Source organism: Eucyclogobius newberryi, unplaced genomic scaffold (assembly GCF_026437365.1).
Source record: "Eucyclogobius newberryi isolate DKJ021-1_F unplaced genomic scaffold, fEucNew1.0.hap1 SCAF_17, whole genome shotgun sequence".
NCBI lineage: Eukaryota > Metazoa > Chordata > Actinopteri > Gobiiformes > Gobiidae > Eucyclogobius > Eucyclogobius newberryi.
The window spans coordinates 26,892,037-26,911,997 of NW_027315801.1; the positions used below are offsets into that span (position 1 = coordinate 26,892,037).

Sequence of the window (19,961 nt, forward strand, 5' to 3'; positions counted from 1 at the left end):
TCATTGTTTGTTTATTGAGACAGCAGAGGGCGCCCTTTGCTGAAGAATAAATAGGGCCATAGACAGTTGCGTTTTCATTTTTAGTTACTTTAACATGCGATAAAAAATAGGGAGAGGTCATGTTGCTGCAAAAATCTTTAGAAAACAACCTTGGTAAAACCATATTTTGATTTCTATCTGCCTGTGCTAATTATTAATCTTTGAAACCTCGTATACTACAACTATAACACATGGAAGAACTGTGACCCCAGTGACCAGGGCCCACCACTGAAGGGTCTGTCCTTCAGCCATACTTCACTTCACCAGTCTATGGTTTGTGCAACTGAAAAGGCATCTGGCACACCAACCTGACAGCAAAATGACAATGCAATTCTCACAGTGGCAACCCCAAATCAAAAGTTGGAAAAAGTTCAGGAAACAAAATGGTTTAATAAACAAAACATTACACATTAAGAATTAGCTGAACATTTAAAATCAAATTTTACAGTGAATTGAACACATAACAGTCAAGTACAGTCTCATTACTCTCAAATTATTAAAAAAAATCCCCTAGACAATCACAAATATTTATAAACCTTATCAAGCAAACATAACATACAAAGGCATTGTACAGTAAAGTAGTTTGTATGAGTTTAATTTACAGATACAGGATCAGTATAGTTGACCAGTGCCTTTAGACAGATATAATTATAACATGTTTGAATGAGCCCCCCAGATGCATTTTAGTCCTCAGAAATAATATCCAGCAACAAGAAGTCACAAATGTACTCTTTTGTCGATCCCAAGCTTGGATAAAAGGAAAGGATTGCTTTATGACGGCAATCAAGTGTTAAAAAGAGAAAGACAGACCTAAACAATATGAAAACCACTGCACACTAGGAAACAGAGTGTTTGTTGAGACACTTTTGGATTGGATTTTGAATAATCCAAACATGACTGCAAAAAAAGTCCAACTCTTTTTTTTTTTTTTAGAACTTCCACGAAAAGAGTCTTAAACCATTGTTCTGTTTCCAAGCGGGTATAAATGAAGAATGGTGCACCAGGAAGGGCATTTGACAGAAGGAGAAGAAAAAAAAAGATTTGGTGGTGAGCCAAGAAGCAATACAACCAAACGAGCCAAAAATGTCATAACAGCGACAAGTCCGCCTTTGTTGGAAGCTTCAAAATAATTTCAATTCATAAATATGTTTTTTTTTTTTATTTCATCGTCATTGGTCTTTTCTTTGTAAATAAAAGTTGAATAGTTTGTGCCAGCGGCTATGGCTATGTGAGGTTGGAGAAGCTCTCGTTGAGCTTCAGTACGGAGCAAACTTCTGCCTCTCTGGCTTCTTGATGCAGTTAGCCGTGGAGATCTTGGTTGTATACGCTGCAATAGTGGAGGGCGCAGCAGTCACAGCCACGTTTGAACCAGGGTTGGATAGAGTCAGAAACGGGAAAGATTTGACCCCCAGCAGACCAGACAGGGGGAGCGTAGCACCATAAGGATTACCCAGGACGTGAGCAGGCGTCAGGGCACCCATTGTAGCCAGGGAGGGTGCGGGGGAAGTGGCCGGAGAGGCGGACTGAGCAAAGGGCATGTTGAGGTCGACTGGAGCGGACATACTGGCGGCCTGCGCGGTGGACTTGGCCGTCTCTAAACTGTGGGGCAGGACAGAGAGAGGAGAGAGAGAGCGAAGGCAGTGTCAGAAAACGTTATACGGTTTGGAGAAGGCAACTATTCAATAAATACTGAAATGATAAACGTTACAAAGTAATTTTTACCATTTTATTCAAATTATTATGCATGAATATATCTCTAAATACATACAAATCTCTTAAGTTATATATATGTTTTGCTTCTTTGGATTTGTGACAACCAAACCATTGTGCATATTAACTTGACATATATTTTTTTTAAATTATCTTACTTGGTGGTGCTTCCAAACATCACTTTTTCAAGGATTAAAAATGTTGACCCCTTGTGGCTGGACGTCTTAGTGCCGACATATTTTTTTGACTTTTTGAAATTAACTTTTCATGTATTGATATGCACCTATTAAGTATTACAAGCCTTATTCCCTTTGCGGCCAATTACCAGCAGCTCTCGGATACACCTCATTATCACACATCACTCTGTAGTGTGATCTTCGACCCTTTTAAAACAATACATTTCCTTCCGGCAGCCCTGTGGCTATTCATTATATTGACTGTAGATGCCTCTGGGCCTTACCAGGAAGAAATGTGGTAATACTAGGAACAAGACAAAGGCTAAATCAGGAAACATCTGATACTCACAAGGGCTAAACCACAGAAAAACAGTTACAGTATATTATATGAACTACAATTTAAAGGGGACATACAGTATTATGAGCTTTTAATCACGTTATAATGGTTTTCCCTCATTATCAACTTGCTCAAAATCAAATTGACGTTTTCACCTACCACCTAGCTATGCCCACTGCTCTGTGCTTACTTGCGATTATGTAATGTATTGATCCATGCATTCTAAATACCTCAAAAATACCTGAACTACACCTATTAGACTCTTGGTGTTTTTTGTTATTGGCTGCACACAATATTGCATCTCTTACCAGGACGTGATCAGGTACTGGGCCAGGTTGATACTGACTGGTGTTCCTGTGATAGTAACGTGGCGGTCAGTGGTCCCGTCCAGTTGGCTCCCAATCTTGATTTGGGCCCCAGAGACCTGTCGAATCTCGTTGATTTTGGTCCCCTGCCGACCAATGATGGAGCCAATCAGCTGCGAGGGAAAGTACAAATCAGGACTTAATCACGACTCGGAAAATACAGGACTTAAAGTGCATATCATAGGTTATACTACAAATTTCACCAAAATGCAGAAAACATTATTATATTTAAGATTTTACAAATGTTTTCCCGTATTTGACACGGATGTTTCTAACAGGTGATTCCACAACTGTAACCTAGCAACCATATTGTAAACAAGAGCCAAAATCTATATGAATTATACAATAGTTATGGCAAATACAAATACCTGATGACACCTTTATGTTGTTTGTTTTGTTGTTATTTTGGGTATAAATTGCTTATTGATGACAGTGGGAGAGTTTTTAAACCTCCTGCAACTTTTATTTTTCTCCAGAAACTGCAACTTCACAGATGTAAAACTATGACAGATATTTACCAGTTTTTATTTCACCAAACAAAACAATAAATAGGAAAAACCTGTCATATGCACTTTAACCTGATAAATACAGACCAAAAGGTTTCAGCTATGACTATAACCAAAACAAACCCTGTCGTACCAAACACTAAATACGTCTAAGGACAGTCAAATCCAGAGTTACACAGAAAAGCTTTAAACTTCCAATTAAGGACAATAAAATTAAACTGAGGACATAAAGTGATGAAGAACAAGCCACAAGAAATCAGATGCTGTAGAATCACAGGGCTCAATAAATCCTTTGCGCGGATGGGGATGGACGACGTTGACGGAGGCGAAGCGACTACAGCAGGAGACAGTGCAGTTTGAATATCGCATTGTTCGCCTCGGCCATAAATCATGTCAGCGGCTCTTCCTGACTCCACTAATTGGTCTGTGTGAACATTGGAGAAACAGACGAGCGCATTTGCCTTCATTTATCCGAACGGCTAAAAGGATATCGATCTGCGAACGCCGTGATGACTTCCCAAACAAATCACTTCCCAAACACACACACTCACACGGCTAGAGGCCTCTCTGCGCTAATGGAAATCATGATGGGGAAATAGCGTGTATATATGTAGCGCAAACAGGCCTACTGGCTCCAGTCTGGTGCATTTAAAATAACATTATCATCTCTGCTTTGTTTTCATTAGAGGACCTCGGCTCAAACTGGTGACAGCGGATCTTTAACAGGGCTGGAGTGGAGGTGTCGGGGTTATGCTATCAAGACTGCAGTGGCGGGTGACAGTGATGAACTACCAGGGCATGTGTGGCAGCTCTGAGCGGTGACGCATGCGGCCAACACGCAACATGTGCCCGCATTCCTGTGCCGAGTCGAGGCTTCTTTTGGAGACCGGGGCTGATTTGTTACAGTGACCTGCTGCTCCGGGGCTATTATTATCAGAGCAGTTGATACAGGAGCAGAGCCAGCAGTAACTCCGCAGACAATGGCCAGCGCGGATCACACATATCGACGCAGGGCTTTCTACTCCAGCTGTCACCTGTCTGCGCTGTCTCTGCGGAGGAGCTCGGCCCAGTGTTTATCTACCGTTGAGTCGTCACAATTAAGGGGAAAAAAGTGTTTCAAACAGTACTTCTTTATGACTTTTGCAATTGTTATAAGGGTGTGTTCTTCTGTGTTTGATAATTGTGATTATTCAGGTCACAATATGATTTAAAGAACCCAAAAATAGGCCTAAATGTAAATAGATTTTTATTTGGCTGTTTTTGTCACATTTAACATTGTTTTGTTGTTCAGAAAGTTACATTTTGTAAAGCTGGTACCAAACTTGAGGAATAGGAACATGGTAGATCCTGAGATTGAAAGAAAATTAAAGATTTCACTGTTGCTTGGTCACAACAACCGTAACACAAAAATTGGATACTGTGACATCCCTAATCATAACGTTAGGTAACATGATAATTAAACATTTGTAAATGAGTTGTTTATTTTTTTATCAATGATTAGTTAATGATTAAGAACCATTTATAAATGCTTTGTAAACATGCCTTATTATCATAAAGTGTTACTTAACATTATAAGGTCTTTTTACTGAGGTGAAGGGTAGGCGAGTTAAAGCTTCAACTGTTTAAATGCAGATTTTATTTATTGTTTATGGATTACTGACTCCATCTACACACTTTATTCAATCACAAATGATTTTAACTACCAGATTAATATTTTATAAAAATAAGCCCCACTATAGGCCAATAATAAGTGAGCTTTGGTTGTGAAATATTTGTTGTCAGATTGTTGCCCGTAATATACATATATTTACCATACTATAATAGTTCTAATTTAGCTGGTTTATGCTGTTTTCTAATAAAAGTACTGCTGAGCTGCTCTGGACCTGGAGCATAAGTAGCCTATATGTGCTGTTTGTGCTGAGCCAGAGCTTTAGAAGGACACAGGAAGAGGGATGAGATGGTGAGGAGGCAGACATTTTTCTCCTGGCTAAATCCTCTCCGTGCAGCGCACCTATAACGCTGACTGGGGTAAGCAGTTTGTGAAAGTGCCTGAGCAGCGCTGGTGTGTAGAGCCACCGAGTGAGGCCTGGGGGCAGTGGGCCGGGCTCAGGGCTAAGTGCTCTCTTCTGGAACAATAGTGCGAGCTACAGCTGTCCCTGTCACTACAGCGCCCACTGCCCATTCCTCTCAGGCACTGTGCCACACAGCAAGGACTCGCTCCCTCTATTTCCCCCTCAATTTCTCTTTTTGTCAATCCCTCTCGTTCGTTCTCTTTTTCTCCATTTGTCTCTCTCTTTTGTGTCTGTCTTTCTCTGTATCATTTGCTCTCTTTTTCTTCATCCGTCTCTCTCTCTCTTACTCTATTTTCTCCAATGTGTCTTTTTCTCTCTCTTTCTGTTTCTTTCATTTTCGCAGTCTCTCTCTCTCACCCTCCATTTCTCTCACAGTCTCTTTTGCTCTCCTTGTCCCTTTCTCTTTCCCTTTCTTTCTCCTTCTCCCTCTCTCTGTGTGTACATTTATTTGTGCATGTTGGCCTGTTCTCAGAAAAAAGCCTTGAAGCGTGTCAGATACTCTGCTCGAGGCCAGTGCCGGGTCATGCATCAAACATACAGCAAACAGAGCAACAAATACGCCAAGAGATTTCAGCTGATTAAAATACTATTCTATTACATCTTCACACCCAACGAATTGGATAGTTCGAGTGAATCTATTTCTCAGAGGTGACTCTAGATTATGTTAGTACTGATACTCCTCTGTGCAGACTGTATGCATTTTGAGTCGTGATAAGTGAGAGATGTCAGAGGCTCCTGTAGGGCGCAGATTGGGGAAACATCACATCAGCGCGACGAGGCTTCCACCAGGATCACTGTGTTTTGGTATTGGCTGTTTTGACAGAAGACAGCTCTAAATAGGTCAGAAACATGAGAGGATTTACCGAGCACTCATGAGACGCTGTTGCAGTCGACACAACTTTGCCCAAGCATCTATACTTTAGCTAAACGACTAAAAACACAAAGATACCGGCACTTTTGTCGATCAGTGAAAGTGTATGAAATGCAAAATTGTGCCAACTTACATCATTGGGTATGAGAAACTCCTGAGACGTCTGAGAGTTTGTGTCCAACCCTGTAATAAGACAAAGCAAGGTCAAGAAAATATTTTACAAGGGTTGAAATTACTGTTGGGAGATACATATACGATGCAGCAAAACAGCTTTTTTCAGTTCTAACCATAACCAATTTCTTGCATCCTGAAGTGGCAGGTATTTAACTCTTTTATCATTATAATTTTTGCTCTACTTCTTGAGAATATAAAGCAGCAGAAGACTCACTAATCAGAGTCTTTACATTCATGCCTACAGGAAAAACCTAAGGCAACATACACTACATGACAGTTTCATTTTAGTTTGAATGTGGTACACAATTCAACTGATAGCAGCGTCTTGTGGTTTCCTTTCTTTGCTGAATAAAACAGTTTCTCAAACTGTGTGGTTGCTTCTTCTGGAGGTATGGGGATTCCTCAACAGTTTTACTGTTTACTCTAATCTAGCGCACAATGTATTCACATTTGCACTCTTCCTTGAGTATTTTCTTCGTTAAAACTACTGTGGCAATGGTGTATTCCCACTCAAGACCTGGTTTGGCCCTAATTTAGACCAGAAATAGTCCTGTAATGAATCTGATTTTGATCTGGTGGCACTCGGAAAGTCAAATCTGTTCTTTGGTGGTCCAGTACTTGATGTAAAAGGTTTGAGAACCGCTGCTCTAAAAGATTTCCATGTAATTTAGCAGGCTTCATTTTTTCCAAAATATTTTTCTTTAATAGACAACTGTAGTGTAAAATGTAGAGAGAGGGTGGAGACATTCGGCACATGCTGGAGGCGGCAAATGCACAACACTGAAATGGTAACAACCAGTGCAACGCCGCAACACTCTTCACCAACCAAGACGGAGAGCACTTACAGGCTTGATATTTTTTAACAAACGTACTGTTCTATAGAGTGCTTATTTTCTTACACTTGAGCACATACCGGGCATAATGGAGGCCTGGGACACTGGACTAAGGCCCTGCTGCAGTGAGAGTTGATGTAATTTAGCCAGCTGTGGAGCACACAGTGAAAACATCAGGAAAAAGCCAGGAAGCACATGAACACAGAGAGGATCTGGGTCCTACCTCAGACTGTGGGATCCCATAGTGGTTCTGCAGAGCGTAGGCCTGAAAGAAAGTCCACCGCATTAGGAAAATTACTGCAATAAAACACTGGCAGTGACAAAAAATCTGTGAACTAATAATGAAAGTGGCTGTGAGTCAATAAACAGGCCACTTCCATAGGATTATGGGTAAGAGGTTCCACTGCACACATATGTTGAGAGATAAATAACAATTCTACAATAAATGAATCTACAAGTTAAACAGTTGAACAAGGAGAAGGAAACCAACGGTGTCTCGGAAATAAAGAAGATGGTTTAATAAAGATGGCCTCCCGGGGAAGATTCATATCATATCCTGCGCTGCTTCTCATCTTTATACTGTATATCGTACATTTAAGTCTCTGCAGGTAGAAATATGTCCATTGTTTTCCTGTTCAAAACTGCAGATTTTACCGTAGCAGCAGAAAAGCAGGTGAAGACAGCAATGTTCTGAGCACTCGAGAATGAATTCAGAACAATGCAGGATTTCTGATACATACTTGAATCTATCAAAATAAAGGTTAAATAAAGAAAAAATACAACTCTGAGCAAGCTAATGATGCAGGGGCACCGTTGTAACATGGTTAAAAGCTCGTAAAAGTTCATTTCTCATAATAATTCCCCTTTAAATAGAGACACCTGGCACGAAACTCTAAGCTAAATCAATACGCTAGACAAAGACTGACTATTATGTTCCAACATCACGGTTTGAAACTGTAAATTAAAACTGCAAAACTTCCCTTGACGTTTCCCACGCACCAACACAATTTTGGCAATAAACGCATATAAAGGGTTTTAAAGTTCAACTATGAATATAACGTCTTAATTCACGATAAAGGACATCTGTTATTATTTACAATGAGCCTCCCAACTCCGTTTTGTTTGTTATTGCAGGCAGCTGAGCTGCTGAGCAGCCCTTCCCCTGTTGGGCCGCTCTGGAGCAGACAGCGCTTAGCTTAACTAGAGTCCTCGTGATGCCAGCCGCTTGTCTCCAGTTACCATCCCAATGGCCCCTCATAAAGCTGGGAGGAGCTCCGCCAGTCAATATATAGTATGTGCATCAATACTCCACATCTGAACTGCTTAAAATGAGGACGGACATGGACTAAGAGCAGCAGCAAAGTTAATCTAACATTTAAAGTCATTCTGGAGTTTTATTTGGTTTCAGATTCATTGAGTTAGTGTTTCCAATGTTTTTCTCCACTACCCCTGGTTTATTTTCTTTTTAGCCTTGATTTCATTTTAGTTCCTGATTTTACCACAACCCAATCCGTTTATGCAGGATTTGGACAAAGGATGTCACAATATCGTCGACGCTTTGACCAAACAAATGTGAAATACGGAATTTGCTTTCTTTCGCAAGTCTAGCTTAATGAAATAAAACTTACTGAATGAAAAAGTAATGATATTGTCACATAAACAGATAAATAATTATATATATTTTTACTTTATTGGAGTAAACATTAAACAAACTAAAAATACTCAATGTTGCTGCCTATGATTCTCATGATTATTATTATGTTTTCTCTTGTAGATTATTGTGACCTGAATAATCACGATTATTGCTTAATTTAATAACCTTGGCATCTGTACTTTGAACTATAGCTCAGTTGGCTGGCCTAAACGCAATATGATTTTATATATGATTAAAGGTGCACAATGAAACTTTTCTGGTAGAGGGTCCACCACCTACTTACACAAATACCTACATCTAATTTTTTAATAGTAACAATAATAATTTTGAGAGCTGCTTTGATGTCTTCTGCTGTCTTTTGATGGAGTTATGTTTCTAAAGCTTTAATATTTGCGTAGCCGGTCTAAAAAAGAACAATGTGTGTGGGATAATGGTGTCGCTTTACGGGGCACAGCTCATCTGACGCCCCAGAACAATGGCCGGGGCTTACGCTCAGCTGTTGTTGTTAAGGCCTGTGCCAGAGGAGGCTGATGCTCGGAGTAAATTTGGACAGACTGAACCGCTGCTTTCACATTCTCCAGCCCACACCTGGCTCTTCCAATCCCCTGTCTACAGTGGGTGCAGTTATTTTTGGAGTCGTTACACAGATTTGGGGGTCTACGTACCTGCTGGAGGTCCAGAGCTCCTTGTGCAACCGAGTAGAGCGGGTGTGGAGAGTAGTCTGGCGCTTCAAACATCTACAAACACAGATGAACAAGGGTAAACATTTTGGTTTCTTCAAGCTCTGGTGTACTGCATGTGCAAGATGGTGATTTGTGCAATGAGTTAGTCCAGGGTTTGAATTAGGCTACTTCTTCGTCAGGTTTATTGTTTTGTGAATTCATCAGATACATTTGAAGCATTCATTATTGCCACTTTAGAGCACATTAAGTCCAAATTTAGACCCTAAATTGTTTGAAAAGATGTCATGTCCTGATTCTCCCCACTACCGTAATTTCTTTATATCTTTCTATTTAAAAACAGCCCACTGAGTTTACATTTACAGAGCCAATTATGTTTCTTGGCACGGTACAAAGGTTTCAGACACAACGTTATGCAATTTTCTCTTTATTCTGGCCTGAAAGTCACACTCAATACTGCATCCTCTGACTTCCACTGCAGGCGATGACTCACCTGCATCATTTTCACTAATTCCTCTCACAGTATGTATCCGCCTGCATATTGGATATATGTTTTAACCTGTAGTCATTGAAATGTACACCTTTGTATCAGATATATTTTTAACCTATACTAATTGAATGATGCAAACATTTTTGATTGAAAAAAGCCATTTTATCATCACATGCATACTTTTAAACGATTAAATAAATGTCTTTGTAGCGTGTTTGAGGGAAGCTGCATGATTTATTTGTCCCATTGTTAAACATGTTTTTCTCAGCAGATTAATTAGATGGTAATAGTCTCCCAAGATTAACAAGTTTAATTGTATTTTAGCCAATAAAAGCAAACAGACCCTAAACAACATGCAGTTTTAATCAACACTTTACAGGGTGTTTATTGCCTTTATTCTCCAGGAATCCACAAACTTGTAGCCACATGTTATTTTGACATGTAATTCTCACCTGGTTGCCGGCGATGAGGTAGGCAGCAGGTGAAGGGCTCGGTCGGTACGGGATGGTGGCTCCTTTCGGTGGAGACTGAGAAGTGAAAAGATTATCACTGTAATAGAATCATCTGTATTCTCTTCAGTGAGTTTAAGTATCAATAATGAGGCACTAAGCATCTAATGGTGAAACATAATGGCCGTCCTTATTTTCCCAGATAACATTAGCTAGTGTTTTAATAATTGAAAAGTAGTGCGATCGCTTTGTTGATATTGTAGCTGATAGGATGTGGACTTGCAGGAAATTGCCTCTTGGATAGATTAGCCAAAAGCCAAACGGGCACTAATCTTTATTTGCAGATTGCACTTACACATTTTCTTCTCCAATACTCAATGTGTATCCAACATGTCCAAAGTTTTTTGTATTTGGCATATTACATAATTTTACATTTTAGTTTATAAATGGGTTAGAGTTGGTCGTAACAAATGAACGAGTTATAATGTCTCAAGGCACATGGAGAAAAGTTGCACAGTTTTTTGCATAATTTACACTGCTAAGCCAAAAGCATAAGCCGCTGGGGCTGATTCCTAATGAAATCCTTTGAAGTGAGCCCTGAAAACTTAATCAAATTTGCAATTAGTCAGTTACAAGTCCAAGCATGAAACCAAAATTACACTTTGACAGGGTCATTTTGAACATGAATTCTGTTGTTGTAAAGCCAGTGCTGCTACAACTATTGCATAAGATGAAGTTTGGGTCTTAAAGGAACTGTACTCTTCAGCTCTCTGCCTGTAGATGCACCTTTTATGTTGAAATAGTGAAACGAGTGAGCCATCCTTTGAAGTTAAGGTTACCAATGTGGGCCTGTGTCCATAGCAACTATGTGTGATACCAAATTGATATAGCGTAGAGAATTTTCATTTTCATCAAAGTTATGTACTGATGAAGATTTCAAGGTCTGCAGATATTCTCACCTCCAGGATGACATTACAGATGAGTTTGACACACTGGATAACAGAGTCCTGGCTGCCTGATATTGTCACCCCTCGCTCGGTTGAGTTGGGCAGAAGGTCCCCCGCCACCTGGATCTGAGCTCCGGTGCTCTGGGGAAGGAAGATTCAACAAAAGATAAGTTATAAAGATAAGGCAAGACATAAGCATGCTCTGGAGCTTGTATGTCACTGTCTAAAAACAAGTTCACTTTAGATATGTATAAAGAGGGGATCATTTACTGACCTGCAACACTTACTTTACTTAAATTATGGCAGAACACAATGTGCCCACTGGTAATAAAACAATCATGAAGCAGGGCCAAACAAATGCATTGAATGTCCTTGTCAGTATGTCATTGGTACTATTAAGGTAAGGTATTAAGGTGTGTACAACTATAGAGAAGTTTAAACCAGCGTTTAATCCAGTGTCTAAAGAATGTCCAAATAGTGACCTGGTTGCCACAACTGTAGTTTGTGCACCGAGGTTTTGCTTTTGCTGGTCTTGGCGAGTGCCGTTCCATGTCTGCTCTCACGTTACTACTTTGAATTGGTTCTTTTTGTTTTTCAGTTTTTCTATTATATCTTCAAGAATCTTGCTTTTTGACCTCTGACCTCTCTGATCTCCTTGATTTTGGCTCCTCCCTTCCCAATAAGAGAGCCACACTGACTGGCAGGGATGACCAGGCGCAGAGTGACCGGAGGTTTGGTGCTGATGGTGCCGTTGGCAACTAACGCCGCCAGGTCCTGAAAGAGATATAAAAGAGAATGGGTCGATAATACCTTTGTTTTATGCTGTCATAAACAAGTATTAGATGAATCAATATTGTATGTTGATGGGTAGTTTCAGAGCGTTTGGTTCAGGCAGAGAGAATGTTGTATGCGTCAGATAAAAACCAGCATCTTTCACTACTGATACTGTAGATCTTTTCCAGTATTTCTGCAGCTATTGATGCTACTAATACTACTATAAATATGCAACCCTGGCTATGTTGGCGTGCAAACCAAGAATCTGATCATCAGCATTATCAGATTGCATTATCAGTTATCTGATGTGAGTAATCTGATTTCATTCTGATTGTGCGCAGCTTTGCAGGTGAACAATCAAAGTAAATTATGCAAAAGAAAAGGGCAAACCAATGTGGCAAAGACTAAAATTAAAGAGAAAACATCACAGATTGAAAGGGTTATTTTATTCACAGTACTTGCAGGTAAAGAATATTAACTTCCTCGTGTTTATACATCTGCGTCTCACCTCTGCTTCGCTCGTGGTGGGCACCTTTACAGTATTTCAATGCATATTATGAATACCAACTAAAGACACGTGAGAAAATACCACTCTCTGAACATGCAGGCTACTCATAAATATTCTCTGTGGAGCGCTCATCTGAACGAAAGCGACGGCTAAGAATCGTTGATGATCACGCTGCAATTTAGAAGATGAAACTGCCGATACATGACACCACACAATGAGCAGCAAATCCAGTAAACTCTTGTAGAAGTGAAAGCTTTTTTTGCATTGCAGGTGGAGGAGGTGCATCCGCTCTATGGGAGGAGGAAACCTTTTTAATTAATCAACAGTGAGTCTGAACGAGGCTTTGAAATGTAAATCTGCCAAGCTGTTTCTACTGCTTCACGGTTCAGACTCTACACGGACGGAACTCACAAGCACATAGACATCAGGTCAACAGTTGTATTTACTTATTTATAAAGGGGAAAACCAAAAGAGAGGATCCTTTCCATTGGTACCATGTCAAATACAAAACACAAATTTAAAAAAAGAAACGCATGATATTCTGAAAAAATGCACATGAAACATCCAATAAAACTATCAATAACATTAACAAATACCTAAAAACACACTTACAAATACAAAATGGGATGAAATCATGCAAAGCAGGAGCAGTAGCTTGAATCATTAAAAGGCATGAAAAACATTTAATTTAAAACGTCTTTGAGTTTCGTTCCACAAGACGGGAGCAATGTTGCTGAAATGATTTTCCCTGGCTCCTGATTAATTCAGTGAGAATGTAAAAAAAAAATGTCCTGTGATCTTAATTGACGAATACTTGATCTGACATTCAGCAAACTTGATAAATAATCAGGCAAAATCCCAGTGAGAGCCGTATAAATGAACAAAATGCAGCGCTGTTCTCTTCTCACATCCAATGATTACCATTCTACTTCAGAATATAATTGACAGTGGTGAGTTCTGTATCCTTCTCCTGTCATCAACCTTAATGCTGAGTAATAGAGTTCAGTTTAAAGACTCTTGCAGTAGAATGTATATATATATATATATATATATATATATATATATATATATATATATATATATATATATATATATATATATATATATATATATATATATATATATATATATATATATATTGATTCATTTCTCCCTGTGGCCCTCAGAGGCAACTGTTGTTGTGATTTTGGGTCTTACAAAAATAAATTGATTTGATGATTTGATTTGATATATATATATATATATATATATATAATTATTTTTTATCATAATCCAGCACTGAGAGAAATGTAGCCTGGATCCTGTTTCCTATAATAAAGAAACATTTTGTCTTTATGAGTTTAAAGTACTGTTTACGATACTAAAATTTCAAACTTAATTTCAGTACAAGGAATATACACAATGATAATTTAAAATGCTCTTTGCAAAGGTAAATATTTTAGACAATAGACAGACAATTCAACTTCCTTTTTTAATTTAAACATTGTTCTTATGTATACGTTGTGATAAAGCTCAACATAATTTTAAAACCATTCACAAAAGGTCAAGGTTGTATTATTAAGGTGATTTTTTTCTCAAATGAGTATTTCAATACTAGTTTTACCATTGTTTAGTATCTAATTTTCGACAACCTTACTTAAAATACAACAATAAAACTCCTGGAGGATACAAATGTACTTTAATAGTGTGTGGTCAGATGTATGTCAGACTAGGCTTAGACTACGGTAGTTTTGTAGATGATTAAGTTACTATTATGCAATTATTAATTAGTTCTCAATAAACTTTAAATTCACAACTTTGCTTCCTGTGTTTTGTTCATTTCTTCTAGTCATATCATACTGGCTATTTGGATTCTTCTTTATATATTTTTGAACACCTTGGACAATTCATCACGGATAGTTTCAGGTAGAGCGTCCTCCATAAACCAGAGTGACATAATGATTGAACTCAGTGTAATGACTTTAGTGAATCATAAAACACACAGAGACAAATGCAGTGTGTAATCGGCTCAAAAGTAAATTACACCACATTGTTTTCCATTAACCGTGCCACTGTACAATAACTCATTGTTCGCTGTACTCTACTCTCAGAGGATCAGCTGGTGCATCACTATGGAAACTATATATATATATATATATATATATATATATATATATATATATATATATATATATATATATATATATATATAGTGTTACATTTAATGGATATTTCAATATTTTGGCCATTTCACATTGTTGTTACTACTGCAACTATTGCCTAATACCACTTCTATTAGTATTAGAACTTAAATCTTACTGTTCAATATTAATAAATAAAGATATTAATAATAGAATTATCCATGGTCCATGGTTATGACTAGACTAATCAGATTGGCAGATACCTAATTCCAAATAATGTGAAAAGTGCAATAGGATGATGCAAAATCGTTGGTGATCCGATGGTGTGATCTGCTGTTTTAATGCCACGGTCATTCAGTGTTTCTGTTTAATCGATGGTCAGGCTCTGTCAGGCTCTGAGTGAGTGACAGGTCGATTTAACCAACTACCCAATTACAGTGAAGTGTCAACTTTATGAAGCAACAGATGACCTTAGTTGCCTCTAGAAATTGTGATCTCAGCTCTAAAAAAAACTGTGATATGATTTTTATTTATTTAATTTCATTTTGCCTATTGCCCACCCCTACTGTTGCACCGATGTTAATCTCAACATGCCTCGTGGCTTATCTTACATAGTCAACTAATGTTCAAGGTGGCAAATAAATCTATGACGAAACATGCCCTGCACCAGTAAAAAGCAAGGCCTTTTTCAAGGACTAAGCACAGTCTTAATAACAAAACGAGCTCCCAGGAGGTAATAACTCTAATCTGTAAAGGCCTAGGTGAAGGTCTCTTCACCATAGTCACAATCCAACATTGACCACAACATGTTTACCAGATTTTCCTAAATGTGCCTCACCTCCTCCAGCTTGTATGTGATCATAGTGAAGGCCCTGAAGACGCTGTCAGTGGAGCCAGTGATGGTGATGATCCTCTCTGGACACGTCCCCTCTGAGATGTTCACCCTCGCACTGCTCTGTGGGGGCAAAGGTTAAAGCTGGTTCAGTCAAAAGTATTTCAAATATGTTTATAAAATCACATATTGTAAAAGACGAAAGTAAAAAAAATAGTTACATGGACAAAAGTAGATGTAGCAAAGCAAAAAAAACGTACAGTATTCATTTCAAGTCATAGCACGGAGCAGAACACACTGTACCTCTTCTCGTATTCTCTTCACAGTTTCTCCTTTCTGAAAGAGAAAACATGAAGGACAAATAATCAATGCCATTTTTCAAAAGCAATGCCAACAACGTCCCTTTCCTAGGATAGCAGTTTGACATTTCATAACATAATATCTTGTTATGAATCACATCGTACACTTTTTACTCAGATTATTTTGATGTATTGCATATGAATGATGATGATACACATTAATTTAGCAGGGACACAAACAGCCATGAAACTTGACTTCCTGATGATACAATCTGAGCTATTTGTGGTTAGCATTACGGTTTATCCAAAAGCACAGTATAAACTCTTTTAAAGCTTTCTCTCTGCTTGCCAAACCACCAAACACTGAATGACAATACTAGTGTCATTTGTAACAACTCACAAAAACATGTTATTTTGGGACCACTCTGACTTTTCTTGTGAAGTCAGTAAGCGCTTGAGGTTGAAGTGGATATCTATGACTTTTTCTTTACTGGTTGCTAAATCATTTTTGCTGATTTATTCTCTATATTTGTTGGCTTTCTTATTTACCTACACTTTAAGTCTCATCTATATTGTCACAAGTCTCGCAATTGTATCGGGGGCTGTCACAATATATCAAAAGCTAAAATGGCAGTTGCCGACACGTTGTAATTATGTCACAGACACAGCTAAAGAAAACTGAGGAAACTACATGTAGCCCATGATCCTTTGCTCCATTTCAGTGCAGACAACATGAAGAAATTGCAGTTCTTAAGCACTTTTATATATATATATATATATATATATATATATATATTTTACATAAATATGCTGCAACTTACAATGATTTTATAAGTGAGCGATTCATATTTAATTTAGTCGACTCAAACAATTATTTCTATTTAACATTGACACTTTTAAAATACATTGAAATAAAGGTTGAAATATAGTTACTGAAGGCTTCTTTGTGGAGAATATATAAACTAATGAATAAAATAAAGTGATAGATAGTTGCAGCCATATAATCTCCACAATATCGCAAAATATATGTCGTACCATGAAATGAATAGAATAATAATATTGTATACCTAATACAATTTCACAAGTTCCTTTTGCTATCGTTTGCATTATTTTGCCTGTGGCTGCCAATACTTTCATTAGCTTGCTCTACAGACGTTCATAGTGTAGACCTTAAAAGCAGCACAGGATCCTCTCTGTCCATCTTTAAAACACTAAAACATCCCACGAGACGACCTCACTAATATGTCTTCAGTTTCAACAAGAGCCCAGAGCTAATGGTCCCTTTCTGTTTGAGATTGCATTATGGGAGAAGGGTCGGGGTATCGAGTGGGGCATCTTTGAGCTGATTACATTTTAGGGATATTCGGAACAACAATAGCATATTTGTGCGCACACTTATTCTACAAAAAGAGAATTGTGATGCAAAGCAAATGTATTCACATCATAAGGGATGGAAAATGGCTTGTTTGCATACATTAGATACACGTCACGGTGCTGCAAAATAACATCTGAAGAAGGAGCGATGCAATGTATTCATAATTACACAAAAGAAGGTATTAGAGGAAAAATATGAAAATAGATCTCACCTTTCCTATGATGCTGCCAACTTCCTACAACAAAAAGAGACGAAAGGAGATAAAGCGTCAGATCAGGAATGAAACACATTCACATCACATCTGGAGAATCACAATGAGTTTATTGTTTTTATTTGTTGTAGGGCATTTGATAGCACTGATAATTACTCGCTTGTACAATTGGTTTGTGCAAAGTGGCATGAAAAGATTCAGCCAAAGGTTTTTATAAATCATTAGATGTTAAACTAAGACTAAATCTAGAAGAATAAGTCAAGACAAACTCAATGAAAACAAGGAAGACATCTTTGCAAAATACTTGGAAGGGTGAAAATATTACATTGTTTTATATATGCAAATATTGTGTTGTAGTTGTAGTTGTTGAAAATATATATATATATATATATATATATATATATATATATATACACACAAGAGGGATAAGCTACAATACACTGTCAAATGTCTTCTGATTCCTTGTGAGCATCATGAACTCCATAGGGTATTAAGAAATGATGTATACATTTGTTTTTATCGTTATTCAACAATACAATTTATACTGATGCTAAATAAATAAATAATACATCAAATTGAATCTAAATAATAATTTTCAATGAATTAAATAACTTGTTAACATGTTTTTTAATTCAATTTGTTTCACCTCTAAACAATATTGGTCAAAGTATGTTTCTGAAAATGTGTTCAAAAGAGGACATCAAACGAAAAAGTATTTTGCTAAACACTATTATTATCATCATCATCATCATCATCATCATCATCAGTAAACAGCAGGTTTGTACCTTTCCGTGCATGAGCAGTCGTAGTGTGAGGGTGACATCCCCAAATTCCTGCTCACAGTTCATAGTCCTGAGGGAGAGGTTCTCAGGGAGACGCATCAACAGGCTCTGCTCTGGTCCTTCAGCAGGCCGACAGGGGCTCATACAGGGGAAACTGCTCCTTCACTGCACCGACGCTGGGAGACAGGGGACAGCACTGGCCCTCTGGTGGTCCCCGACACTTCTGCACCGATGGACAGAAAAAAGTAAGATGTAGCTTTGTCGTCAATGTTTGGATGGAAGGCAGATTTAATCAAGAGTGAACGACCAGAGTCTCACGAGCAGCGCCGTCAGCATTATGACAGTCTCCTAATAGTCTCCTAACATCATTTCTAAGGGTTTCATTTTAAAATGCATATATTGTATTGCAGCTTTTTGAAACCGATGCAAAATAAATGCTGGATCAGAATCAATAATTTGTAAATTTGTAAAGATTTTAGAGTTTACGAAAAGCAAAAACACCAGTCCTAATTAAGCTAAGCAAATCAACTAGACGCTCAGCGGAAAGAAACAATAAGTGAAATGATATAGTTTAGTAGGTTACTTATGAATTATTCCTATATTTTGATTTCACAAAAAAAGAAAAAAAAGAGAAGGCATTTAAGGACCAAAGACAAAATGCTTTGATATGAGAAATATCTCGGATCAAAGTGTTTTAGCAACTGTTTAGAGCTGCAACCAATTCATTGGAACTGGATTATTTAGATAATCGTCAACTAATTTAGTAATCAAGTAACTGTTAACTGGTCTATAAATAGGTGTATTGACCTTTTCTGACCTAATTCTGGAGGCAATTATTTCTTTGGTGATCCGGCAACAGTATCTAATCTAACACGTGAGGATGTCGCCGCAGCCTGGAGACTGTTCTGTGCTCTATGTTTTTGTAAGTGCAGCTTGGAGTGTGTTCAGTGATGTGTGTCAGAGGATCATGTTTAATAAAAGCCTGTTATTTCAGTCGAGGCAGGTTCCGCGTGTTAGAAGAGGCAGCTTTATTGCTTCAGTGCTGTGTCCAAGGTCAGCTCTCGCTCTTTCTCTCTCTCTGATTTATTTATATTGAGACACACTTGCTACGACACGTTTGGATGCTCCCGCGCTTCCTTCATAAGACGTCACAGGGCTTAACGATGGTTTGGTTTTGCATAAGCAATGCAAGTGTGCAAGTATTTGTAATAAGAATAGTGCCAGGTAATTACTTCAGTGATGACCGGCAGGCATGTCTAATTGGGCTGCTACCAAGTGTCATGATTAAAATTTAGAATGCAATACAAGGAAAATACTTACTACTTAATACAATTCCCTGTACCAGAGTGGAATAAAAATACACTTGATCATAACTTTGATGTCGTCCTATAGTAAATCCCTGCATACTAAATAAGCCTAATTCAGTTTTTAACACAGAATAATAGTAACTTGCAATGATCTTTTACTTTAAATAAATAAATACATTGTTCTAAAGCTATTCCAGAAAGATTTAAACAGTGTAATATACTTTTTTTTATTTTTATTAATTTTATTTAGTTTTTGCTATGGCTGAATCATATATATATTTTTTTTAATTCAAGATTTTTTCACCTCTTAATATTGATTTTTCAAATGTATTAATTTTTTCTCAATCAAAAACAAATACATTTGGCTTTTAACGTTAATTTCATGAATATATACAAAACAGACTTTAATCAGTGCCATTTAACACAAGAAATATGCTAGTTTCCCCCTTC

At 37.8% G+C, this 19,961-nt stretch overlaps 1 protein-coding gene across 1 annotated transcript; it reads right to left on the reverse strand.

Moving 5' to 3' along the window:
* Window positions 1-409: 409 nt before the first annotated feature.
* LOC140363269 (poly(rC)-binding protein 4-like) lies at window positions 410-18,439 on the reverse strand. The gene is made up of 13 exons (XM_072449742.1): window positions 18,208-18,439; window positions 17,423-17,446; window positions 15,841-15,873; window positions 15,544-15,660; window positions 11,946-12,077; window positions 11,316-11,444; window positions 10,360-10,434; window positions 9,403-9,474; window positions 7,307-7,348; window positions 7,164-7,233; window positions 6,210-6,259; window positions 2,571-2,740; window positions 410-1,638 (listed from the first exon to the last, which is right to left on the reverse strand). Exons 1-13 carry the CDS (start codon window positions 18,346-18,348, stop codon window positions 1,296-1,298), a joined length of 1,398 nt encoding a protein of 465 aa, XP_072305843.1. The 5' UTR covers window positions 18,349-18,439; the 3' UTR covers window positions 410-1,295.
* Between the last annotated feature and the right edge of the window lie 1,522 nt (window positions 18,440-19,961).

Bases quoted from the DNA above. Each gene is read 5' to 3' on its own strand.
- LOC140363269 (XM_072449742.1), bottom strand. From the start codon at position 18,348: ATGAGCCCCTGTCGGCCTGCTGAAGGACCAGAGCAGAGCCTGTTGATG. The intron at 15,661-15,840 runs GTACAGTGTGTT...TTGCCCCCACAG, and splicing joins TGAAGAGAATACGAGAAGAG to AGCAGTGCGAGGGTGAACAT. The intron at 10,435-11,315 runs GTGAGAATATCT...TTCACTTCTCAG, and splicing joins TCTGTAATGTCATCCTGGAG to TCTCCACCGAAAGGAGCCAC.